This window comes from Capricornis sumatraensis, chromosome 1, assembly GCF_032405125.1.
Source record: "Capricornis sumatraensis isolate serow.1 chromosome 1, serow.2, whole genome shotgun sequence".
NCBI classification, from domain to species: domain Eukaryota; kingdom Metazoa; phylum Chordata; class Mammalia; order Artiodactyla; family Bovidae; genus Capricornis; species Capricornis sumatraensis.
In genome coordinates, this window is record NC_091069.1 from 65,725,073 (window position 1) to 65,752,297 (window position 27,225).

Below are 27,225 nucleotides of genomic sequence, written 5' to 3' on the forward strand. Positions count from 1 at the left end.
GTTCTTTGTATTCTTCCTAATATCTTCTGCTTAAAACTTGAAGACAAAATTTTAACTTAAAATTTTAAAATTTTTTAATATTACAGATGAGGTGAAAGTCTCCCCAGGCCATCACCCCCATTCCTTGTCTCCTATCTCTTGCTCCAAAAGTATCCATTGCTAAAAATACACTGTGAGTTTATTTAAACATAAATGGTATAGTAGTAAACATGTTATGCTGGAACTTGTATTTTTCAATCATGAGAATGTTTTCAGATTTTCCTATGTTAGGACATATAGTTCTTCCCCAAGAAATAGCATTTAATTACTAACTCAGAATATATAAGAAGTCACAACCCACTCCATTATTCTTGCCTGGAAAACTCCATGGACAAAGTAACCTGGAGGGGTACAGTCCTTGGGGTTGCAAAGAGTTGGGTTCGACTTACCAACTAAGTATGATGTAAAAGAAGTCGTGCCTAGGACATCTTAAAGAGGGTGAACTTTGGTGCGCGTCTGTGTGAAGTTTGTTAAAGTGATAATTCACCGTCTTCCTGAATTTTAAACATACTGAGTATTCCCTGTGAATTTGAGGGTGGCTGTTTAGACTGCACTATATGTAAACAATGGTCCTAGCATAGCACATACAAACTGATGATAGTGAGAGCCAGCACTTAATCTTGAACACCTGAAGAGAATGACTGACTTATTGAGTCAAAAACCTTATATGCTACCTCTCCTTGTTCTCTGATGGTTGGATTCCTCATACAGATGTTATCAATATAGAATGCTCAATTACAAATTTGACTACCATGAATGGGTAGTTGAAATTGGGTATCTTTTCCTTAAGGACTAAGATGATATCTAACAATAAATTTTGTGAAAATTTCTATGTCTGTGGTTGGTTATGAGGATTCAGAGGCAAGGAAACAACAGTGTGGCTATTAACTGCACAGTTCACTATATCGATGGTAGGAGTGAGTGTAATAAAGATGGCTTGTCTGGACAAGTAATTTCTGTTCATGGAAGACTCAACTGATATTTAGGAAGTTTCCAGAAGTTTATAAGCCCAGAAAGTCCTTTGTGAATACATGATAACAGGAAACCAAAGATATTTAGGTATCAACAGATATATAATAATAAATTAATAAATAAAATCAATGCAAAGAAATAGAGAAAAACAACAGAATGGGAAAGACTAGAGATCTCTTCAAGAAAATTAGAGATACCAAGGGAACATTTCATGGAAAGATGGGCTTGATAAAGGACAGAAATGGTATCGACGTAACAGAAGCAGAAGATATTAAGAAGAGATGGCAAGAATACACAGAAGAACTGTACAAAAAAGATTTTTACGACTCAGATAATCACGATGGTGTGATCACTCACCAGGCTTCCCCATCCCTGGGATTCTCCAGGCAAGAACCCTGGAGTGGGTTACCATTTCCTCCTCCAATGCGTGAAAGTGAAGTCTCTCAATCATGTCTGACTCCTAGTGATCCCATGGACTGCAGCCTACCAGGCTCCTCTGTCGATGGGATTTTCCGGGCAAGCGTACTGGAGCGGGGTGCCATTGCCTTCTCCGGCCTATAGGACTACTGGATATTAATTAACATTTTAGTAAATAGTTAATGAACACCAACAATGTACCAAGAAATATACCAAGTGATTAAGGAAAGCAATAATTTTCATCAATTAATAAAAGGTTTCCAAAAAGAGGTAGCAATTGAGAAAGCCTTCCATGGGGAACAGCTTGGTGGAGGTGGTAGAGAAATTTGAAATACTGGAAACAGCAAAGAAAAAAAATATTTACTTATTTGGCTGCTCTGGGTCTTAGCTGAAGCATGTGGGATCTAGCTCCCTGACCAGAAATCTGGATCGAACCTAACCCTAACCCTGCATTGGGAGGGAAGAGTCTCAGCCACCGGACCACCAGGGAAATCCTTGGTAACAGCAAGTGTTTTAACTAATAAGTTATAAGTCCTTGAAGGCATTGTCTATACGTGCTAATTATCCTACTGTTTTAACGACCTTCACTTTATGCCCCTCACAAAACTTGTAGCCTGTTATCTTTAATAAACGAATTGCATAACTTGAGTGGAGGCATGCCATGCCTCTGGGGAGATTCTCTAACTTTAGCCTGTGCAACATAGTACCTCCAGGGCTTGTAACACAGATGATTGGGCGTCACTCTCAGTTTGGGATTCCCTAGGTCTGAGACAGAGGGGTGAGAATTTGCCTTTCTGTAAAGCTGATGTAAAATTTCCCACGTGATGCAAAATTTCCCATGTGATGCTAATGGATCCAGGATCTTTGGAAAGCCACTGCTTTAGAGTAATTTATATTTACATTGCTAACATTCTTGTTTTTCTCTAAGCATCCAGAAAACTTATAGTTTTTGTCAAACTAAGAATCTTGAAAAAGTCTCATCCGATTTTGAGGGCAATCAAAACGTTTGGGTGTGAATCTTACTCATTTTTGCATAACCTGTAGCCTATTACAATGACGTTTAGCAAATACAAGGGTTCAAAAATACAATATTGAATACTGAATTGACTGAATATTGATTGATTGATTGCAATACTGAATACTGCATTGAATATTGATTGAAATCAAACGTGCAGTAAATATTAAGTTCCTTAATCACCCCTTAGTAAAAAAAAAAAAAGGAATGGATAATTACCATTCCTGAATTAGAAATATGTATACCAGTATCCTTGCCTGGAGAATCCCACGGACAGAAAAGTCTGGCTGGCCCAAGTCCATAGGGTAACATAATCTTTGTGTTGGTCCTACTTAAGTGACACGACTTAAGTGACTTAGCACGGCACATAGAAGGGTTGTTGAAGAAAAATTAAGTTCGGCTCCTCAAGTCCATTAGCAATTTCCCCTCCTGTTTTGCCTTAGATATTCACAAGTGCAACGCACCAGAAACCGGGTGTTGACTTGAGTCTGGATTAATATAAACATCCAACACGGTTCTCCGGACAGTCATGGCTAGTATGATCAGGTTGGGTCAGGTTCAGAAAATAATCTTCCCTCCGGCCTAGCGTTGGGGCCAATGCTGCCTCTTGCTGAGCCGAATTTACTTTGGGTGGAGCTGAGCCCAGGCATCCCGACTACCACCGGACCTTCATTTTCGCCCAGGGAAAGCTCGAGACTTCCCGCCAAACGCGCGGGTGTACGTCTCTCGGCGCTCCAGGCGCAGGCAAGACTGCGCATGTGCGGGACCAGCGGCCGCCAGTACCCCAACGGTGCCGCGGACCGCGAACTATGGCGGAGACGGAAGCGACCCTGCTGCGCCAGTTTCCGCTCTTTCTGCCCCAGAACCGGGCGAAAACCGTGTATGAAGGCTTCATCTCGGCTCAGGTATTCGCCCGGCTGATGCTCGTTCGCTCGGAGAGCTTTCCTTTGGCGGTGCAGCCTGGGCCGTGGAAGTCTGTGACCCGAAGGATTGGGGGAATCGGACTTGCGGTTTTTGATTAGGGTGGCCCGCGAGGGCTCCTCGGAGAGTAGAAGTTTGAGAATTGTGGGCTGTTGCTGGAAACCCGTTCCTCGCCGCCGTTTGCACGCCTGGGCCGGGGGAACCGCCTACGGGAGACGCCAGGAGCTCCGCGCGCGCGAGGAGAGAGGGGCGGGGGGGCGGGGGGGGACACCGGCTGCGGGCCACGCCCCCTCGTCCCCGCCCCTCTCTGCCTGGCTCCTGTGTTAGCGTCGGTCGCACGTTTCAAGTTTTGAAAAAATTGGTCAGTTTTTGCTTACAGAGATACTTAACATTCGCCCAGCCCCGGGAAGGTTGGAGGCCATTCAGAGGGTTGTCTGTGCTCGCTCATTATATTGGTATTTCCCGAAGAAAGAACATTTTTGAGGAGACTCTCATTTTGGCTCACTGCCAAATCCAGGGTACCAGAGCACATCCAGTTGCGGTATTTTGTAGGAACTCATGACAACCGAATTATCTTTGCCGATTCCAGGTGGCCTCTCTTGTGGAGTTTATTACACATAGTGAACACGTGTAGGGCTTTGAAGTTACAAAGCGCTTTCCAACTACAATATCTCGCCTAATCCTCAGTCTTTTGAAGCAGAAAAAAAAAAAATCTCATTTTATTGTTGAGTAAATCACTGCATGGGGAATTGGGGGGGATTAAGTTACTTGTCCTTTATCGCAATAGACTCCTTTAAACTCAGTATATCTAATGCCACTCGTAGGGTTTCCTCCTCTACCAAGCTACCTTAGGTTAGAATTCTGAGTATAGACTTTGCTTTCTGGACAAATTCGCCCTCTCCCCAACTAGCGCACATATTTTTTGAGGATAGGGGCCATGTTTTAGCAATTACCACATGTTTTGAAGTTTCCTCAAAACACAATCAAGAATATTGAGTGAATTATTTAAATTCACATGCTAAATGAAAATTTTACCTATTCCTAAAAATATTAGGTGTAGAACTAATCCTAAATAACACGGATTAAGAAAAGATTATAGACCACACTCTTGAACTTCATTTGTTTTCAAATTCATTGTGACCATCACAGAAAGTAGATTTCATCACGAAAGGTTAAATTTCATTGTTACTTCTGAAATAAAGTTAATCCACCTTTTCCTCCCCCAGTTGGAAGTATTGGTCTTGAGTTACCGAGTTGAAAACTTTCACAACATTTAGAAAAGTTGAAGAGATATTGCTTGTATCTGCTGAAGCTTCTTAGAAAACATGTAGCCATCAGTAGTCAGATTAGATGAAATTTTATTAGGATCCTTGCATATAGCTACAATTTTCATTTTACTTGGCTTAAGCAGCTGCTGAAATCCTAACCTGAAGATCTTATTTGACATTTGTTTTGGTGGAGCTCGGTTTTTCTAAAAATGTTTGTCTTGTATATAATTTAAAATTTACAGAAACATAGCAAGGATGTAGGAAAAATTTGTGTATACATTTGAGGAGATTCACTATTTTCTATTTGCCTCATTTGATTTATTCTGATGTCTATGTGGCTGGGTGTGTACATACATTATTTCCCTGAACAGTTTGAGATTAAGTTGCAGACACAGTGCTCCTTTATTCCTGAATACTTAAGTGTGTATTTCATGACAACAAGGACACACCCATAACATAGCCTCAGTACCATTATCAAAATCAGGAAATTTAATCATCATATAATACCATTATCTAATCTGAAGTCCAAATTCAGATTTTTTTTTTTTTTTTTACTGTTGCCAGTTACGTTTTTTATACCCCTTCCAGCCCCTAACCATCTGATGTAAAATGTCACATTACATTGGTTGTCCTGTCTCTTTAATCTGGAGTAGTTCCTTGGTCTTCCTCTGTTTTTCATAAACTTGACATTTTTGGGTACAGGCTGTTCATTAGGTAGAATGTCCCTCAATTTAGATTTGACTCTTTCCTCATCCTTAAGTTCAGGTTATGCAGTTCTGACACATATGCCACAGAAAGAATATCATGTCCTTTTTAGGGCATGGGATGTCAGCAGGTCTCATTATTGATCATGTTATCTCTGATCACAGGTTTAAGGTGGCATCTGCCAGATTTTCCTCTTGTAATTATTAAGGACTTAGAGGAAGCTACTTTGAGACATCAAACTCTTGGTTTCCTCCCCACCACCTCCATTGTAGCAGCCATTGACTCTTGTTCCAGTCAGTTAATTGATGTTTCCCAATGATGATTTTCTTTCTTCTGTATTTATTAATTGTCATTCTGTGATAGAGTGACTTTCCCTTTGCCATTTATTTATATCAGGCTTATGGATTTTAAAAGTAATTTATCTAATGGATTATAATCCTTTCTTTCCTATTTGATGTTTAAATTATCCCAAATTTGGCCAGTGAGACAATATTTTTCTTGATGTGTTTTTAACAGTCGGCAATTTTCCCTCATTACCGTTTTAAAGGTATCCTGTAGATGCTGACATGTATGTTTTATTTTTTAGAACTTAATTTTAATTTGTAGTTTCCCTGCACTCGGGAGTTATTTAATAGAAGATCTAAAATTTTTCTCATGGAATGTCTTTTTTCATTTTAATTTGCTATTTCTGGTTTTATTGCACTGTGAATAAACAGTGATGTTTGTAAAAATAAAATTTTATTTATTTGTGGGTGATCTGTGTGTGAGTAAAAGGTGTTTTCCTTGTTATCAGATTCTTTATCTTCCCTTAAGTAAGCTTTGGTAGTTTGTTTCCTTTGAGAATTTTCATCAGGATTTTTGAATTTATTGGTTTAAAAGTTTATGATATTCTCTTATTATCCTTTTAATGGCTTTGGGATCTGTAATGATGCTCCCTATTTTGGTTGCCTTTTGCTGTATATGAACTGTTCCACACCTTAGTGCCTTAAAACAACAGACATTAAATTATCTCACCTTTTCTGTGAATCAGGAATTTGGATGTAACTCAGCTGGATGACAGAAGAGGCGATGGCACCCTACTCCAGTACTCTTGCCTGGAAAATCCCATGGACAGAGGAGCTTGGTGGGCTGCAGTCCACGGGGTCACGATGAGTCAGACACGACTGAGCTACTTCACTTTCACTTTTCACTTTCATGCATTGGAGAAGGAAATGGCAACCCACTCCAGTGTTCTTGCCTGGAGAATCCCAGGGATGGGGGAGCCTGGTGGTCTGCCGTCTATGGGGTCGCGCAGAGTTGGACACAACTGAAGTGACTTAGCAGCAGCAGCAACAGGAGCTGGATGATCTTGGATCAGTGTTTCTCCTGATATAGCAGTGAAGATTTTGGCCAGGATGTCTGTTATCTACAGACTTGACTAGAGCAAGAAAATTTTGCTGCCAAGATTGCTTATTCACACAGCTATAGATTCAGTTCAGTTCAGTCACGTCTGACTCTTTGCGACCCCATGAATTGCAGCACGCCAGACCTCCCTGTCCATCAAGAACTCCTGGAGTTCACCCAAACTCATGTCCATTGAGTCAGTGATGCCATCCAGCCATCTCATCCTCTGTTGTCCCCTTCTCCTCCTGCCCCCAATCCCTCCCAGCATCAGAGTCTTTTCCAATGAGTCAACTCTTCGCATCAGGTGGCCAAAATATTGGAGTTTCAGCTTTAGCATCAGTCCTTCCAAAGAACACCCAGGGCTGATCTCCTTTGGAATGGACTGGTTGGATCTCCTTGCAGTCCAAGGGACTCTCAAGAGTCTTCTCCAACATCACAGTTCAAAAGCATTGATTCTTTGGCGCTCAGTTTTCTTCACAGTCCAACTCTCACATCCATACATGACCACTGGAAAAACCGTAGCCTTGACTAGCTATATATAAAAGGACTCGATTTTTTACTGCTATTGATAGAGGCCTCAGTTCCTCACCATGTGGACCTCTCATAGTGTTGTTTGACTGTCATCACAACAGGGCAGCTGTCTTCCCCCTGAGTGACTGATAAAACAGAGAAGTTAAGCAGAAAGCTGCACCGTGCTTTTTCTCTCCCAGCCTCTAAAGTTACACGTTTACTTCTGTTTTATTCTGTTTGTTAGAAGCAAGTTCTCAAATCTGATTCATATTAAAAGGAGATGAGGCACCAATGCTTTAAGGTAGAATTGGCAAAGAAGTTATGAATATACTCTCATGTCCATTCCTGATATTGGTATTTTGTGTGTGTCTCTCTTCTTTTTCCTGATGGATTTGGATAGGGACCTGTAAGTCTTACTGATCTCTACAGAGAATCAACTTTGATTTTTTATTTTTCTCTGGTATTTTCTGTTTCTGTTTCATTGATTCCTGATCTTAAATTTCCTAATTTGTTTAGGTGGAAGATTAGGTCTTTGATAATGAGACATTTTTCTTTTATAGTGTAGATAAACAATATTATTTATATAATAAGAATTCTGTTTAATTTATTGGATCTCACTTTATAGTGTAGAATATGGTTTATTTTGGTAAATGTTCTGTGTATACTTGGAAAGAATATATATTATGCTGCTGTTGGGTAGAGTGTTCTATAAACGTCAGGTCAGATTGGTTCATAATGCTATTCAAGTTTTGTATATCCTTACTGAGTTTCTGTAGTTGCTCAGTTAATGAAAGGGGGTATTGAAATTTCCAACTACATTCAGTTTGTTTAGTCGCTCAGTCTTGTCTGACTCAGGGTCTTTTCAAATGACTCAGCTCTTCACATTAGGTGGCCAAACGAGTTTTAGTTTCAACATCAGTCCTTCCAATGAATACCCAGGACTGATCTCCTTTAGGATGGACTGGTTGGATCTCCTTGCAGTCCAAGGGACTCTCAAGAGTCTTCTCCAACACCACAATTCAAAAGCATCAATTCTTTGGCCCTCAGCTTTCTTTATAGTGCAACTCTCAAATCCATACATGACTACTGGAAAAACCATAACCTTGGCTAGACGGACCTTTGTTGACAAAGTGATGTCTCTGCTTTTTAATACGCTGTCTAGGTTGGTCATAACTTTGCTTCCAAGAAGTAAGCATCTTTTATTCTCATGGCTGCAATCACCATCTGCAGTGATTTTGGAGCCCCCCAAAATAAAGTCTGCCACTGTTTCCACTGTTTCCCCATCTATTTGCCATGAGGTGATGGCACTGGATGCTCTGATCTTAACTTTTCTGGATGTTGAGCTTTAAGCCAACTTTTTCACTCTCCTCTTTCACTTTCATCAAGAGGCTCTTTAGTTCTTCTTCACTTTCTGCCATAAGGGTTGTGTCATCTGCATATCTGAGGTGATTGATATTTCTCCCGGAAATCTTGATTCCAGTTTGTGCTTCCTCCAGCCCAGCATTTCTCATGATGTACTCTGCATATAAATAAACAGAGTGACAATATATAGCCTTGACTTACTCCTTTTCCTGTTTGGAACCAGTCTGTTGTTCCATGTTCATTTCTAGCTATTGCTTCTTGACCTGCATTTGGATTTCTCAAGACGCAGGTCAGGTGGTCTGGTATTTCCATCTCTTTCAGAATTTTCCACAGTTTCTTGTGATCCACACGGTCAAATCATTTGGCATAGTCAATAAAGCAGAAAAAGATATTTTTCTGGAACTCTTGTGCTTTTTCCATGATCCAGCAGATATTGGCAATTTGATCTCTGGTTCTTCTGCCTTTTCTAAAACCAGCTTGAACATCTGGAACTTCATAGTTCATGTATTGCTGACGCCCGGCTTGGAGAATTTTGAGCATTGCTTTACTAGCATGTGAAATGAGTGCAATTGTGTGGTAGTTTGAGCATTCTTTGGCATTGCTCTTTGGGGTTGGAATGAAAACTGACCTTTTCCAGTCCTGTGGCCACTGCCGAGTTTTCCAAATTTGCTGACATATTGACTGCAGCCCTTTCACAGAGTCATCTTTTAGGATTTGAAATAGCTCAACTGGAATTCCATCACCTCCACTAGCTTTGTTTGTAGAGATGCTTCCTAAGGCCCACTTGACTTCACATTCCGGGATGTCTGGCTCTAGGTGAGTGATCACACTATCGTGATTATCTGGGTCATGAGAATCTTTTTTGTATAGTTCTTCTGTGTATTCTTGCCACCTCCTCTTGGTATCTTCTGCTTCTGTTAGGTCCATACCATTTCTGTCTTTTATTGAGTCCATTTTTGCATGAAATGTTCCCTTGCTATCTCTAGTTTTCTTGAAGAGATCTGTAGTCTTTCCCATTCTATTGTTTTCCTCTATTTCTTTGCATTGATTGCTGAGGAAGGCTTTCTTATCTCTCTTTGCTATTCTTTGGAACCCTGCATTCAAATGGGTATATCTTTCCTTTTCTCCTTTGCTTTTTGCTTCTCTTCTTTTCACAGGTATTTGTAAGGCCTCCTCAGACAGCCATTTTGCTTTTTTGCATTTCTTTTCCTTGGGGATGGTCTTGATCCCTGTCTCCTGTACAGTGTCAGGAACCTCTGCCCATAGTTCATCAGGTACTCTGTCTATCAGATCTAGTCCCTTAAATGTATTTCTTACTTCCTGTTAGGGATTTGATTTAGGTCATACCTGATGGTCTAGTTGTTTTCCCTTCTTTCTTCAATTTAAGTCTGAATTTGGCAATAAGCAGTTCATGATCTGAGCCACAGTCAGCTCCCGGTCTTGTTTTTGGTGACTGTGTAGAGCTTCTGCATCTTTGGCTGCAAAGAATCTAATCAGTCTGATTTCCGTATTGGCTATCTGGTGATGTCGACGTGTAGAGTCTTCTTTTGTGTTGTCCTTCCAATGAATATTTAGAACTGTTTTCCTTTAGAATGGACTGATTGGATCTCCTTGCAGTCTAAGAGACTCTCAAGAGTCTTCTCCAACACAACAGTTCAAAAGCATCAATTTTTCAGCGCTCAGCTTTCTTTATAGTCCAACTCTCACATTCACACATGACTACTGGAAAAACCAGAGCTTTGACTAGATGGACCTTTGTCGGCAAGGTAATGTCTCTGCTTTTTAATATGCTGTCTAGGTTTGTCATAGCTTTTCTTCCAAGGAGCAAGTGTCTTTTAATTTCATGGCTGCAGTTACCAAGTGCAGTGATTTTGGAGCCCCCCAAAATAAAACCTCTCACTGTTTCCGTTGCTTCCCCATTTATTTGCCATGAAGGCTTCTCTGAGCTGTGGTAATTTTTTAGACCTTCCTTGTTTTTGATGACTCTGCCTCCTTTATGATTATGAAATGACCCTTTTAATTGAGGAATTCTAGTCAAGTTTATTGTAGGACACTGCTCTGCTAGGATTTGCCTTTTTTCTTGTGATTAGGCTTTGTGGGTTTTTGAGAGAAACATCACAAAGTTTAGATACCATTTCATCACATCATATTAAGGGTACATATTATCAACATGATTTATGACTGTTGATGTTGACTTTGATCACTTGGCTGAAGTTGTGTTTGTAGGTTTCCCTACTGGGATGTCGCTTTTTTTCCCGCCTCTTTCCATACTGTATTCTTTGGCAGGAAGTCACTATGAGCAGCCCTTATTAAGAAGTGGGGAATTATTCTGCCTCCCTTTTGAAGTGGAGTATCTATACACAGTTGACCCTTGAATAACGCAAAGCTTAAGTGTGCTAAACCTTGTGGGCGTGAAAATCCATCTGTGAAATCAGCCAAGTGCAGATTGTATAGCACTACAGGATGTAGTTATTGTAAAAAAAAAAAAAAAATCTATGTATAAGTGGACCTGAACAATTCAAACTCATGTTGTTCAAGAGTCAGTCATAATTTATCGGGAATTCTTCTGTATGGGAGATTAATTTCTCCATTTCTTAATTCAATCATTTATATCAATATGGACATACAGATATTTTTTATTTTGAATTATATTCTAGCACTACGTTATTTGTTGTTTAAGTCATTCCAGCTTTGGCACAATTAATTATGCTTTAAAGAGATTTTAAAAAATAAGAAAAAGGTCTTTTATATTTATCTATATATTTACTGTTTCGGATACTCTTTGTTGTATATCCAGATTTCCATCTTGTTTTATTTTGTCATTATTTTTGTTCAGTCACTCAGTCATGTCCAAGTCTTTGCTACCCGTGGACTCATTTACTTTCTCCCTAAACTTGGTCCTTTAACATTTCTTATAGTGCATATCTGCTAGTGCTGAATTCTTCAGCTGTTTTATGTCTCAAAAATTGTTTATTTGACCTTGTGAAAGATACTTTCACTGGGTATAAAGTTCTAGGTTGACTTCTTGTCTTAGTGCTTTAGCAGCTTTGTTTCATTGTCTTGTTCTATTATGTATGAGAAATCTCTACTTTTTATCTTTATCTTTGATCCTCTGTAAGTATATTGTTTTCCTTTGACTATTAAAATTTTTCTCACTGGTTTCTGTCAATTTGATGTGATGTTCCTTGATGTGGTTGCCTTTATGTTTTTCCTTCATAGGGTTTATTGTGCTTTTTGGATCTGTATTTTCATTTAATTTGGAAAAACTTCAGCCATTATTTCTTCAAAAAGTTTTTTGCTCCTTCCTGCTTCCTATGTTGGGGACTCCAAATACATGTGTATTAAGTCACTTTAAGTTGTTCCATAATTCATTGATTTTTTTTTTTTTCCATTTTCCAGTCAGTTTCTCTGCTTTCTTTGGATGTTCTACTTCTGTGTTTTCAGGTACACAAATATATTTTTTTCAGTGTTTAATCTGCTGTTAATAACTGCATTATAACATATTTTTCATCTCAAACATTGTATTTTTCATCTCTTCAACTTGGGTCTTTGTGTTTTTTGTGTCTGTTTAGCATACTGATGCTTTTCTCTACCTTCCTGAACATAACTGCTTGAGTGTAGGAGGGGAAGCTCTATCATCTGCCATTTTATTTTTGTTTCTCTTGATTTTTCTCTTTTTAATCTTATTTTCTTGCTTCTTTGCATACCTGGTGTTTTGATTGGTTGACATATATTGTGCATTCCACTGGTTGTATGAAATTTTTTGTTCTCTTAAATATTCTTAATTTCAAAGAACCAACTCATTGTAAAAGACCTTGAGGCTGGGAAAGATTGAGAGCAGGAGGAGACAGGGGCAACAAGTAGAGATAGTTGGATGGCATCACCGACTCAATGGACATGAGTTTGAGCAAATTTTGGAAGATGGTGAAAGACAGGGAAGCCTGGAATATTGTAGTTCATGGGGTTGCAAGGAGTTGGACACAACTGAGTGACTGAATGACAACCGTTAAATTACTTGGAAACAGCAAATCTTTCCAGGGTTTACTTTTAAGCTTTGTTGAGCTGAAACAGAACAGACTTGAGCCTAGAGATTTGGTTATACCACTGAGACAACACTCTGAAGAGTACTGTTTAATAGCTCTTATATTACAAGGTTTTCCACTCTGGTTGGTTAGAACATGGTTTCTTTTAGCCTTGTGTGAGTGCCTCAAGATATTCTCTTATCTCCCCATCTTTAGGTAGTCTCACATCCTGTGGCAATCAGTACTCAGCGGAAGAACCCTTTTTAGGAATTCTCTGAAGTTCTGTAGAATTATTCTGTGTGTATTTTTTCTCCATGTATTTCTCTCCTCTTTTGTACTATACCTTGTAAAATCTACATGCCGTGGCCTCCCCTTACTCATGCCTGTCTTCTCAAATAATAGAATATGTTAAGCTCTATTTGGTTCTTCGTCCTTGCCCTGCAGCCTGAAAATTCTCCAGGCTGGCCAATTACAGAGACTTTTCTCCTTTGTTTCCCTTCTTTCAGGGGTCATTGTCCTGTGCTGCCTGTTGTTTGATGTCTAAAAATCATTGTTTCAAGTATTTTGTCCAGTCTTTTAGTTAAAATGGGAAGATAAATCCTTCCCTATTGTTCCATTATATAAACTAAAGGACGTTCCCTTTCAGTTTCTTAAAGGAATACTGAATTATATATTATTAACTGAGCATTTTCACTCAGATTATTAAAAGTTTGTTCCACTGTGGTGCTTTAAAGTCTTGCTTTATTTATTATTCTATTTCCCATATGTTATTTGATCTTTTTCTTATTGGTTTTTGCTTGTGTTCCACTTCAGTTGCTTTTCTCAAGTGGTCGTTAATTTTTTTCTCATTTGGTCATTTTCTTACCTTTTTGTCTTTTATGAATTTTTTATTTTATTCTGTTCTCTTTTGAATAGCTCTTAATTTATCCTTCCATTTTAATAATATTTTGTCTTTTTTTCCCCTCAGTTTCTATTATGAGGTTTTAAAATTTCTGAATCTGGGTGCAAATACTCACCAAATAATGCTTAATTCAGTATTGTAATTTGTTTATGCCTTGTGTTTTTTGTTTATGTTGAGGGACTGTCATCACCTGAAATGTCTCAGTTCTTATTTTTTTTTAATTTATATATTTATTTTATTTGGAGGACAATTACTTTACAGTATTGTGATGGTTTTTGCCATACATCAGTGTGAATCAGCCATAGGTATATATAATGTCCCCTCCATCCCGAATCCCCCTCCCACCTCTCTCTCCACATTTTGTTTTTGTCTCATAGTAGGTTAGCAGGTCATAGTAGTATGCAGGTCAAGAAGCAACAGTTAGAACTGGACATGGAACAACAGACTGGTTCCAAATAGGAAAAGGAGTACGTCAAGGCTGTTTATTGTCACCCTGCTTATTGAACTTATATGCAGAATACATCATGTGAAATGGTGGACTGGATGAGGCACAACCTGGAATTAAAGATTGCTGGGAGAAATATCAATAACTTCAGATATGCAGATATGCCACCCTTATGGCAGAAAGCGAAGAAGAACTAAAGAACCTCTTGATGAAAGTGAAAGAGGAGAATGAAAAAGTTGGCTTCAAACTCAGCATTCAGAAAACTAAGATCATGGCATCTGGTCCCATCACTTCATGGCAAATAGATGGGGAAACAATGGAAACAGTGACAGACTATATTTTGGGGGGCTCCAAAATCACTGCAGATGGTGACTGCAGCCATGAAATTAAAAGATGCTTGCTCCTTAGAAGAAAAGTTATGACCAACCTAGACTGCATATTAAAAAGTAGAGGCATTACTTGCTGACAAAGGTCCATCTAGTCAAAGCTGTGGTTTTTCTAGTAGTCATGTATGGATGTGAGAGTTGGACTATAAACTTTGAGTCAGTGCCAAAGAATTGATGCTTTTAAACTGTGGTGTTGGAGAAGATCTTGAGAGTCCCTTGGACTGCAAGGAGATTGAACCAGCCCATCCTAGAGGAAATCATTCCTGAATTTTCACTGGAAGGACTGATGCTGAAGCTGAAACGCCAATAGTTTGGCCACCTGATGCAAAGAAGTGACTCATTGGAAAAGATCCTGATGCTGGGAAAGATTGAAGGCAGGAGGAGAAGGGGATGACAGAGGATAAGATGGTTGGATGGCATCACCGAGTCAATCGACATGAGTTTGAGCAAGCTCCGGGAATTGGTGATGGGGTAGCAAAGAGTTGGATATGACTGAGCTACTGAACTGAACTGAGCTTAGCATTGATGGACACATTATCTTTGTGTTTGTCAACCGTTGGCTGCAGAAATTAGTTAAATTCTTCAAGAATACCCTCTTTGGATCTACGTAGCAAGGAAATGCAGAATAGAAGGAATATATGTATATTTATGGATGATTCATTTTGCTGTACAGCAGAAACTGATACAGCAGTGTAAAACGACTATAAGTAAGTAAGTGTAAGTGTACTTGCTCAGTCTTGTTCGACTCTTTGCGACCCCATGGACTGTAGCCCATCAAGCTCCTCTGTCCATGTGATTTTCCAGGCAAGAATACTGGAGTGGGTTGCTATTTCCTTCTCCAGGGGATCTTCCTGACCCAGGGATGGAACCTGGGTCTTCCGCATCACAGGCAGATGCTTTACCCTCTGAGCCACCAGGGAAGCAATTATACTCTAATTTAAAAAAGTACTCTCTTCTGTGTGCAAAATGCAGGTTACTTGATGGATGATTATTTTTGGTTGTGTTGGAGGAAAAATCCAGCATTTTTAATGTTATGTAAGACCCTCAGTTTCCCATAGTTGCTACTTTTTCATCCTAACACCGTTTCCAAAGGATAGCCCTTTTACTATCTTCTACTTTTACAGTTCTTATCTAGGATGAGGTCCTTGACTTTTATGTTGCTAATTCTTTATTTTTCACACATAATCTAATCCCCTCTTCTGTTTTCTGTTTGTTTTTTTTTTTAATTTCCTGAATCCCCTAGCTCTCTCAAAGGACTTGATGTAGGAACCTCAGGATGGAAGGCACTGGAATGTGGTTTGTATTTTTCTTCTTACAGGCAGTTTTGAAGTTTATACCATTCTCTTTCTTCTGCCTCTGCCCAAGACGGGATTTTTGTGGTTCTATTTGCTCTTAATTTTGATGTACATATTTTTTGGGAATGGCATGTAGACAGATTCAGATTTAGGCAACTGTTGATACTTTTGTTTGCTGTAAATTTGGAAATTCTTCATGAGAGCAGTTAACATTTTTTTTCCTATGATTTAACTAAAAAAAGATAATTTTAGACATTTTCTTGAATCAGTATTATGACATGTGACATGGCATTTGACTATTAAAATGGTTGGATTTTGCAAATAAGAGACTTTGGAATTTTATTATTTTACGTAACACAGTTGAGTAGAGTAGTTTTACTATTTTTCATGTAAATTTTGAGTTCCAGATTGTTCTTACACCTAGGTGTGGGGTGTCTATAAAGTTAGGTTAAGGTTACTACATAATACTTTTTTGTGGTTTAATGAAATAGTGAATTATTGTTACTTGACCTTTTGAAAAGGTCAGTAGTACATTTTGTTTCATTTTTTAAAGGACATTTAAATGTAATGAAAGTCAGAACTGCAATATTACCATGAAAGTAAAGGTTATGGGGTACATTTAATTGTGTTCCTCTATTTTTGAAACTGCTTTGAGGGAGATTCTGATAAAATTCTCGTGGTAATTGTTTTTCAAGAATTTTATTACTCTTTTTCATTTTATACTGTTGGAGTAAAAGATTATATTTCTGTTTGTCTTTTTCTGCTTACCTTTGCTTAGATTTCATGTGTATTATGCTATTTAAGGTACAAAGTTTAAGCTGCTTTCCCATTCACTTACTCAAGAAAGTAAAACAGTATATTTCTCAGAGAACTGTCCTTCTTTCCTTAGAAGGACTTTTAAGTAAAATTTAGTTTTTTCAGATTATAGTTAATGAATATTTAAATTAAAATAAGTAACAGTGTTTCAAGGATTTTATTTATTAAAGGTCTTTAAGTGTGGGAGAACTAAATATAGTCCGATTTATGAAAATATTTCTCTGATGTCTGTATATTAAGATTATTTAAATATTTTCACTTTATTAAAATTTGGAAAACTACAAATATGGGGTATGTCATGATTTTTTCTTCTGTTTTCAAGTCAGTTTGAGGGAATTTCTTTTTTCTTGAATTTATTTCCTAAGAAATAACATTTAATTTTCTCCTTTATGTCTGCATAACAATTTGTTAGTATTTCTTATTTATGTGAATGACTTTTTCTTTAAAAACAAAATCCTGTCTCAGTGTTTTGATTACCCAGTAATCACAAAAGTTTCTGACATATTTTTGAGTTATTTTCCCTTAAATGCACTATTTTGTTGCTTGTATTTTAACAAGAATTTGAATAAAGTTGATACCTTTTAGAAAATACAGGAAAATGTTGCCTTTTTAATGTGATTCTGATTGACTTCTCTTAATTTGAGTGAACCTTTTTAATATTTTCCACAGGGAAGAGATTTCCACCTTAGACTGTTGCTGCCCAAAGACTTACAGCTGAGGAACGCCAGGTAATGTGGTGTTTTGTTATATACTCTACAGGTATCTTGGTGGGATGGGCAGTCACATCTGTATAAGCTGATTTTGTTTGTTAGAGTTCTGCTTATTAATTAGTTAGCCAGAAGCATTTCTGATTTTTACAAATCAGTGTGCTTTTTAAATGATTTTCTGTGATGTTGAAGTGCTCTTCAACAGCAACACAGTCTAGTTTACTTTTTATTTAAAGCAGTAAACAACAAGTGAAAATATTTGGAGAATAGAAAATAATTAGAAAACTTTGTTTCCAACTTTTTGACTGATGTTAATTATGTGTATGTTCAGGCATGGGAAGCCCCACAACATCAGTTCTGCCCTGATAGAAATTAGGTGTCAACATGGGCTATAGGTATTGACAGCCCTTCAAGGAATGTCAAGAGATGAGAATAGAAATTTAGGTAGCACCTAAAATCTAATTTCTGCTCCAAAATTTTTCTGAGGGTAGGAAAGGAAGAAGAATCCAGAGACAGTTACGAGTAGAACTGACAGGATTTTGTGACTGATCAGAAGTGGGAGATAAGAGGGAGACAGGAATGGAGGATTCTTTGCAAATTCCTAACTCAGATCACTAAGCTAGAGAAGAGGTCACAGATGGAAGAAGTTGAAGGGGAATTGTTTTCAGGCATATCAGATGTGAAGTATGAACAGGAGATTTTAGTAGGTAGTAGTATTTTGGTTGGAGAAGGAAATGGCAACCTACTCCAGTACTCTTGCCTGGAGAATTCCAGGGACGGAGGAGCCTGGTGGGCTGCCGTCTATGGGGTTGCACAGAGTTGGACACAACTAAAGCGACTTAGCAGCAGCAGCAGCAGTGTTTTGGTGGGAAACTTAAGCATGAAGCTTGGAGTGGAGATGTGTGTAGAAGTCTCAGTAGGCATGGGATTTTGGGCCATGAATGTGGATAGGTTTTCCTGCATGGATAGAGTGAGAAGAGAAAGCTAGTGACATAATCTGGAGGGCACAACAATATTTAAAGGTGTGGTAAATAAAGAAGACCTTGAAAGAAGACAAAGGATTGAGAAGATTTAACAGGAAAACCTGGACAGTTGTTTCTGAAACCAAAAAAAAGAGCAGCTTAAAAGTCAGAGTGGTTAACAGTGTTTAGTGTTGCAAAGGGGTCAGGTTCGATTGCAGGTTTCATGTAGTGGTTGAAGTCGGCTTGTACTGGGATTTTTGGAGTGGCTAGAAAGGAAATGTAAACAGTATAAACTACTTTGAAGAACAGGAGTGGCTAGAGAAGGGTGTGCAGTCAAGGAACAGTTATAATTACATATTTTCTTAAAAATAAGATTTGCTTAAACAAGTTACAGAGGAAAAAACGCTAGCAGAAAGTAAGGATACCATAGTAAAGGAGTAATTAGTGAATTGATGTGACTGAGTTGGTGGCAGGAGGTGGAAAGTACATTTGAAGACGGGGTTCCCCATGGGCAGTCGAATGAGCTATTCTGCCCTTGTGACAGGAGATAGCAGAGAGGATGTGGGTTAGCAGACCAGAAAAGGAGAGTCATGATGGTTTGAAAAGACCATGGTTGGGAAAACTCAGACTTTCTACTTCTAGGTAAGTGAAAGCATTTCTAGAAGAGTTACCTAACAGTGTTAAGAATGGAGCTGAGGATGAGCCAGTAGATAGATGAACATTAATTTATCACTACTTACACAGTTAAAAGTATATATGTCCTTAATCTGGAATTTAAGGAAGATTAGATTGTTATAATGGACACAGGAGCCTATGGGGCTACAGTCTACGAAGTCTCCAACAGGCAGACATGACTAAGCCAGCACAAACACAGGTTATTATAATGCATTTGGTTTCTCAAATACAAATTCTGTAAATTATGATCAAAACTGTTGGTTTTATTTAACCTACCTTGGAAAAGATCAAGAAAACATTGCTTTGGATATGTTAAAATTTTAAAAAAATGTACTGTTTGTTTGCATGTCATTTGCTGATTGCAGTCATTTATATTTTGAAATAAAGTTAGTACCAACAGTTTGAAGACATGATTTTCAACAGTACTAGCGGTAAAAATTTTATTAACTTGTCAGAATTATGTTTATGTCATTCTTTTCTATGTATGTACATATTAGAGTTAGCATACAAATGTTTTTTCCTTTTAATTCTAAACAATGAACAAACCATTGTGTTCCATTAAAATTTTAGATTACTATGTAGTTGGCAGCTGAAAGCAGTACTTAATGGATATCATCACATAGTACAACAGGTAAGTCCTTTTTTTAAAAGATTTGTTTTAAGTGAGGGTAGTTAGTTGATCTGATCACATGGACCAGAGCCTTATCTAACTCAATGAAACTGTGAGCCCTGCTGTGTAGGGCCACCCAAGATGGATGGGTCATGGTGAAGAGTTCTGAAAAAATGTGGTCCACTGGAGAAGGGAATGGCAAACCACTTCAGTATTCTTGCCTTGAGACCCCAGTGATCAGTATGAAAAGGCAAAAAGATAGGACACTGAAAGATGAACTCCCTAGGTCGGTAGGTGCCCAATATGCTTTTAGATGTCAGTGGAGTAGTAACTCCAGAAAGAATGAAGAAACGGAGTCAAAGCAAAAATACCACTCAGTTGTGGATGTGACTGGTGATGGAAGTAAAGTCTTATACTGTAAAGAGCAATATCGATAGGAACCTGGAATGTTAGGTCCATGAATCAAGGCAAATTGGAAGTGGTCAAATATGAGATGACAAGAGTGAATGTCGAAATTTTAGGAATCAGCAAGCTAAAATAGACTGGAATGGGTGAATTTAACTCAGATCATTATATCTACTACTGTGGGCAAGAATCCCATAGAAGAAATGGAGTAACCATCATAGTCAACAAGAGTCTGAAATGCAGTATTTGTTTGTAATCTCAAAAATGACAGAATGGAATCTGTTCATTTCCAAGGCAAACCATTCAATATCACAGTAATCCAAGTCTATGCCCCCACCAGTAATGCTAAAGAAGCTGAAGTTGAATAGTTCTATGAAGACCAACAAGACCTTCTAGAACTAACTGCCAAAAAGGATGTCCTTTTCATTACAGGGGACTGAAATGCAAAAGTAGGAAGTCAAGAGATACCTGGAGTAACAGGCAAATTTGGCCTTGGAGTACAGAATGAATCAGGGCAAAGGCTAATAGAGTTTTGCCAAGAGAACACACTAGTCATAGCAAACACTCTCTTCCACAAACACAAGAGAAGACTCTACACATGGACATCAGCAGATGGTAAATACCAAAAACAGACTGATTATATACTTTGCAGCCAAAGATGGAGAAGCCCTATACAGTCAGCAAAAACAAGACTGGAAGCTGTGGCTCAGATGATGAATTCCTTGTTGCCAAATTCAGACTTAAATTGAAGAAAGAAGGGAAAACCTCTAAACCATTCAGGTATGACCTAAATCAGATCCCCAACAGTTATACAGTGGAAATGAGAAATAGATTCAAGGGATTAGATCTGAAAGACAGAGTGCCTGAAAAACTATGGTGAAGGTTTGTGACATTGTACAGGAGGCAGAGATCAAGACCATCCCCAAGAAAAAGAATTGCAAAAAGGCAAAATGGTTGTCTGAGGAGGCCTTACAAATAGCTGTGAAAAGAAGAGAAGCAAAAGGCAAAGGAGAAAAGGAAAGATATACCCATTTGAATGCAGAGTTCCAAAGAATAGCAAGGAGAGATCAGAAAGCCTTCCTCAGTGATCAGTGCTAAGAAATAGAGGAAAACAATAGAATGGGGAAGACCTGAGATCTCTTCAAGAAAGTTAGAGATACCAAGGGAACATTTCATGCAGAGATGGGCACAATAAAGGACTGAAATGGTATGGACCTAACAGAAGCAGAAGCTATTAAGAAGAAGTGGCAAGAATACACAGAAGAACTATACAAAAAAGATCTTCATGACCCAGATAACCAGGATGATGGGATCACTCACCTAGAGCCACACATCCTGGCACGTGAAGTCAAGTGGGTCTTAGGAAACATCACTACGAACAAAGCTAGTGGAGGTGATGGAATTCCAGGTGAGCTATTTCAAATCCTACAAGATGATGCTGTGAAAGGGCTGCAGTCAATATGTCAGCAAATTTGGAAAACTCAGCAGTGGCCACAGGACTGGAAAAGGTCAGTTTTCATTCCAATCCCAAAGAAAGGCAATGCCAAAGGATGTTCAAACTATCTCACAATTGACCCTCATCTCAAGCACTAGCAAAGTAATGCTCAGAATTCTCCAAGCCAGGCTTTTGCAGCACATGAACTGTGAACTTCCAGATGTTTAACTGGATTTAGAAAAGGCAGGGGAACCAGAGATCAAATTGCCAACGTCCACTGGATCATCAAAAAAGCAAGAGGGTTCCTGAAAGAGATCTACTTTTGCTTTATTGACTATGCCAAAGCCTTTGACTGTGTGTATCACTTTCATCAAGAGGGTCATTAGTTCTTTATTTTCTGCAATAAGGGTGGTGTCATCGGCATATCTGAAAATCTTGATTCCAGCTTGTGCTTCATTCAGTCCAGCGTCTCTTATGACGTACTTTACACAGAAGTTAAATAAGCAGGGTGACAGTATATAGCCTTGACGTACTCCTTTCCTGATTTGGAACCGGGCTGTTGTTCCATGTCCAGTTCTAACTGTTGCTTCCTGACCTGCACATAGGTTTCTCAAGAGGCAGGTAAGGTGGTCTTGTATTCCCATCTCTTTCAGAATTTTCCATAGTTGCAATCCACACAAAAGGTTGTGATCCAGTCAAAAGGTTTGGCATAGTCAATAAAGCAGTAGATGTTTTTCTGGAACTCTTTTTCTTTTTCTATTATCCAACGCATGTTAGCAATATTATCTTGTTCCTCTGCCTTTTCTAAAACCAGCTTGAACATCTGGATGTTCATGGTTCATGTACTGTTAAAACCTGGCTTGGCAAATTTTGAGCTTTACTTTGCTAGCGTGTGAGATGAGGACAGTTGTGAGGTAGTTTGAACATTCTTTGGCATTGCCTTTCTTTGGGATTGGAATGAAAACTGACCTTTTCCAGTCCTGTGGCCACTGCTGAGTTTTCCAAATTTGCTAGCATAATGAGTGCAGCACTTTCACAGCATCATCTTGTAGGGTTTGAAATAGCTCACCTGGAATTCCATCACCTCCACTAGCTTTGTTTGTAGTGATGCTTCCTAAGGCCTGCTTGACTTCACATTCCAGAAGTGTGGCTCTAGGTGAGTGATCCCATCATCGTGGTTATCTTGGCCATGAGGATCTTTTTTGTATAGTTCTTCTGTGTATTCTTGCCACCTCTTCTTAATAGCTTCTGCTTCTGTTAGGTCCATACCATTTCAGTCCTTTATTGTGCCCATCTTTGCATGAAATGTTCCCTTGGTATCTCTAATTTTCTTGAAGAGATCTCAAGTTTTTCCCATTCTATTGTTTTCCTCTATTTCTTAGCATTGATTACTGAGGAAGGCTTTCTGATCTCTCCTTGCTATTCTTTGGAACTCTGCATTCAAATGGGTATATCTTTCCTTTTCTCCTTTGCCTTTCACTTCTCTTCTTTTTTCAGCTATTTTTAAGGCCTTGCCAGACAACCATTTTGCCAAACGAGGTTGGGAATTTACTAAATATGCTCTTTTTAAAACCTATTTTGCAAAGTGTTATAACACACTGATTTAGTTGCTGAATTATGTAGGTTTTTTCTTTATCAAGCATTTTATGGAACCATATTTTATGTAAAATATTTTCCGTCTAAAATCCTCAGCACATTTCCCGGTAGCATTTGTGTTGAAACTTTATTTCCATGTTTGGAACTTCAGGGCCTTCAAATGCATTCACTTTCTCTTCCTGAATAGTGGTGGTACCAAAAGTATCCCAGGACCCTTTTAGGAGTTGTAGGACATCTGTGGCAAAAATGTGATTGTAGTTCAGGATTAGCAACAAAAAAGTGGGGTGGAAAGCACTTAGGATCAGGCCTGCATATGTAATAAGAGTAGATGTAAAGGCAGCATAGATGAAATATAGGCAGGATTTATTTAGTTGCTTTAATTTTTTTTAAATTTATAAGTTATACTTTAGACACCCTTCACCCACTTTATCCACATCCCTACCCAAATTCAGTTATTCGTAATGTTTAGGTTCCTCTTCCTGAAAATTCTTTTAATGATTAGAGAAACAAGCAAATCAGTTACTGAAGCAATTGAAAATAATGAAATACCTCTTGTGGAAAAGTAGATGTAAATAGAGCTATCTTTCTTTTAATGGTTTATTAATTTGTGTGCTTTTCCTGATCTTCTGTTTTCTCTATCTTAAAGCAGGTTATTATCTATGGTAAATGACAATGACAGTTACTCTCACTTAAAGCAGTACTGAACCAGAAAGAAATGCAGGAAATTGTTTGATTTGTAGAAAGTAGACTGTCATTGCTGGCAATATAATTACAACATATTTTTAAGGGAATGTTTACATGATTTCTCTTTGTGTTCTCTCCACTGTCCCCTCCCCTTTCACTGAGACTATATTGTATGCTAAAGTTTAAGAAATGAATCTGAGATAGCTAAATAGCTTGAAGAAAAACTCTTAATGAAGACTTCAGATTCATAAGTTTTTCTCCACCAATTCACCAAGAGAGCTCCTAGAAAAAGTCCCAGTTATGTATCTTCCCCCTTGCCCTCCAATACTGTAGAACCCAGTATTAGTTTTAGTCTTTGCTTTATTCCAAAGTCCAGGTGAACGTTACTGTTCTTTCCTGGTATCATTTTTAACTTCATTAAATATGAGTCAGGGCGGGAGATGTGGTCAGCAGTCTTTTCTGTGAAGGGCCAGGTAGTAAATTTTACAGGTTTTGGGGACCCTAAGATCTCAGTTATGACTACATAGCTCTGCCCTTGTAGCACAGAGCAGCTTTGACAAGTGGTAAATGAATAGGTGTGGCTGCATTTCATTACAACTCTATAAAAACAGCTATTGGGCTGGATTTAGCCTCTGAGCTGTAGTTTGCACACTTTTGGTATAATTTATTACTTATCACTAGTCAACTACAGGGGAAATATATAGAAGAAGGGAAAGTCAAAGATTTGTTCTGCAAACATGTGCCCTACCAAGCTACATTAAGGTATGAATCATATGCCTCGTGTATTGCTGAATACTTTAGATTATTATTTTTCTCCTCTAAAAACTGAAATTTACATATCAGCTTCAGAACTGTGTGGTGGTAGTGCAGTGCATTATAAAAAGTAGCAAAAATAACATTATTTTGATTTGAAGCAGAGAAATGATGTAGATTGATTTAATAAAGCAATTTTAATGAGAATCTTTTTGCTTTTATTTTATAATAATTTTCTTTTAAGAATCAAAGATTTCTAGGAAATGGAGCCCTGACACTTTAACACTGTACTTCAGAAGTTATTTACTTTTTGTCATATTATTGTAACTGTTTTACCTTATTGAAAGATTGACTTCTTTTGAATTAATACAGGTTAGTTGTGAAAGGACAAAATTAACAATTATAGGCAGTCTTTAAGGTCAAAGAAAAAATTAAAATAGACAGTATTATTGATTAGTTAATTCATTATTCTAACTAGATTTAATTGTATAGATTTGCCTGATTTTTATATTTTATACTCCTCTTGACATTCCAGTCATACTATTTTTTTTAATAGTGCTGCGGTTTGCTAGATTTGCTAAACTTGACAGTAGTCTGTGCTGAAGAAATAGAGTAATGTGTGAGACTTTAAGTGCCATGCTTACATAATTCAGCATATCTCAGCAAATTAGATTTGAGGGCTTTAATTACTCTTTCAGAATGAAATTGGTAGAAATAATAGTGTTGATGACCAATAATTCAATTCTTATACTTTTAAGATAGCTAATTTTTTTTTATATTTATATGGACTTTTAAAAAATTTCCATTTCCAGTGCATGGAATATTCATTGTACACATGAAATTAATTAAAAATATGTTTTGGTCTAGAGAATGCAGCAGTCTCCTGATCTAGTGAGTTTTATGATGGAGTTGAAGATGCTTTTGGTAAGAATTTGTTTTCTAACACTGTCGTCATACTCTGTAAATCTGGTGTGTTTTTGTAATTCCTTTACAAACTAACATTAGAATTTAAAACTTCTCAACTCTCAGTCATTTAATGTTTTATTTTACTCGTGGATAAATGTGGATGGTACTTTTCTGGAACTGCAAGAGGAATAGAACTGTGTGTAAGAACCAATTTGATGGGTACACTTGACACTAGACTTGGACAGGTTGTGAAGAAATAAAGTGTACTTCTGGTCTGTTAGAGAATGTAACATCAACAGAGATTAAAAAATCACTCTTAAAGATACGATGAAAGTGAAAGTGAAAGTGAAGTCGCTCAGTCGTGTCCAACTCTTTGCGACACCGTGGTCTGTAGCCCACCAGGCTCCTCTGTCCAAGGGATTCTCCAGGCAAGAATACTGGAGTGGGTTGCCATTTCCTTCTCCAGGGGATCTTCCCAACCCAGGGATCGAACCCGGGTCTCCTGCATTGCAGGCAGACACTTTAACCTCTGAGCCACCATTCATATACAATTACAGATTTCTGAAAAACTTGTTAAGCTTCATTACATATATATGTCAGTTCAGTTCAGTTCAGTTCAGTCGCTCAGTTGCGTCCCCATGAATCGCAGCACACCAGGCCTCCCTGTCCATCACCAACTCCCGGAGTTCACTCAGACTCAGGTCCATCGAGTCAGTGATGCCATCAAGCCATCTCATCCTCTGTCGTCCCCTTCTCCTCCTGCCCCCAGTCCCTCCCAGCATCAAAGTCTTTTCCAATGAGTCAACTCTTCACATATATATATAGTTATATACAATTGATTATTCAGTTCAGTTCAGTTCAGTTGTGTCTGACTCTTTGCGACCCCATGAATCCCAGCATGCCAGGCCTCCCTGTCCATCACCATCTCCCAGAGTTCACTCAGACTCACATCCATCGAGTCAGTGATGCCATCCAGCCATGTCATCCTCGGTCGTCCCCTTCTCCTCCTGCCCCCAATCCCTCCCAGCATCACAGTCTTTTCCAGTGAGTCAACACTTCGCATGAGGTGGCCAAAGTACTGGAGCTTCAGCTTTAGCATCATTCCTTCCAAAGAAATCCCAGGGTTGATCTCCTTCAGAATGGACTGGTTGGATCTCCTTGCAGTCCAAGGGACTCTCAAGAGTCTTCTCCAACACCACACTTCAAAAGCATCAATTCTTTGGCGCTCAGCCTTCTTCACAGTCCAACTCTCGCATCCATACATGACCACTGTAAAAACCATAGCCTTGACTAGACGGACCTTAGTCGGCAAAGTAATGTCTCTGCTTTTGAATATACTATCTAGGTTAGTCATAACTTTTCTTCCAAGGAGTAAGCGTCTTTTAATTTCATGGCTGCAATCACAATCTGCAGTGATTTTGGAACCCCAAAAAGTAAAGTCTGACATTGTTTCTACTGTTTCCCCATCTATTTCCCATGGGACCAGATGCCATGATCTTCGTTTTCTGAATGTTGAGCTTGAAGCCAACTTTTTCACTTTCCTCTGTCACTTTCATCAAGAGGCTTTTTAGCTCCTCTTCACTTTCTGCCATAAGGGTAGTGTCATCTGCATTTTCGAGGTGATTGATATTTCTCCCAGCAATCTTGATTCCAGCTTGTGTTTATTCCAGTCCAGTGTTTCTCATGATGTACTCTGCATAGAAGTTAAATAAGCAGAGTGACAATGTACAGCCTTGATGTACTCCTTTTCCTATTTGGAACCAGTCTGTTGTTCCATGTCCAGTTCTAACTGTTGCTTCCTGACCTGCATACAGCTTTCTCAAGAGGCAGGTTAGGTGGTCTGGTATTCCCATCTCTTTCAGAATTTTCTACTGTTTATTGTCAGTTAACTGTGCATAAATTGGCTTCCTAGGTGGCGCTAGTGGGAAAGAACCCGTCTGCCAATGCAGGAGACATAAGAGACATGGGTTGGGAAAATCCCCTGGAGGAGGGCATGGCAACCCACTCCAGTATTCTTGCCTGGAGAATTCCCATG

The 27,225-nt window shown here is 38.5% G+C and overlaps 1 protein-coding gene across 3 annotated transcripts in view; it reads left to right on the forward strand.

Moving 5' to 3' along the window:
- Positions 1-3,252: 3,252 nt before the first annotated feature.
- FANCL (FA complementation group L) overlaps positions 3,253-27,225 on the forward strand; it is an 89,058-nt gene continuing 65,085 nt past the window's right edge. For all 3 annotated transcript variants that reach the window (XM_068986510.1, XM_068986518.1, XM_068986526.1), the window contains exons 1-4: positions 3,253-3,348; positions 17,127-17,185; positions 19,372-19,432; positions 25,152-25,208. In XM_068986510.1, the coding sequence (XP_068842611.1) occupies positions 3,253-3,348; positions 17,127-17,185; positions 19,372-19,432; positions 25,152-25,208 (273 nt within the window). The remainder of the gene's footprint in view (positions 3,349-17,126; positions 17,186-19,371; positions 19,433-25,151; positions 25,209-27,225) is intronic.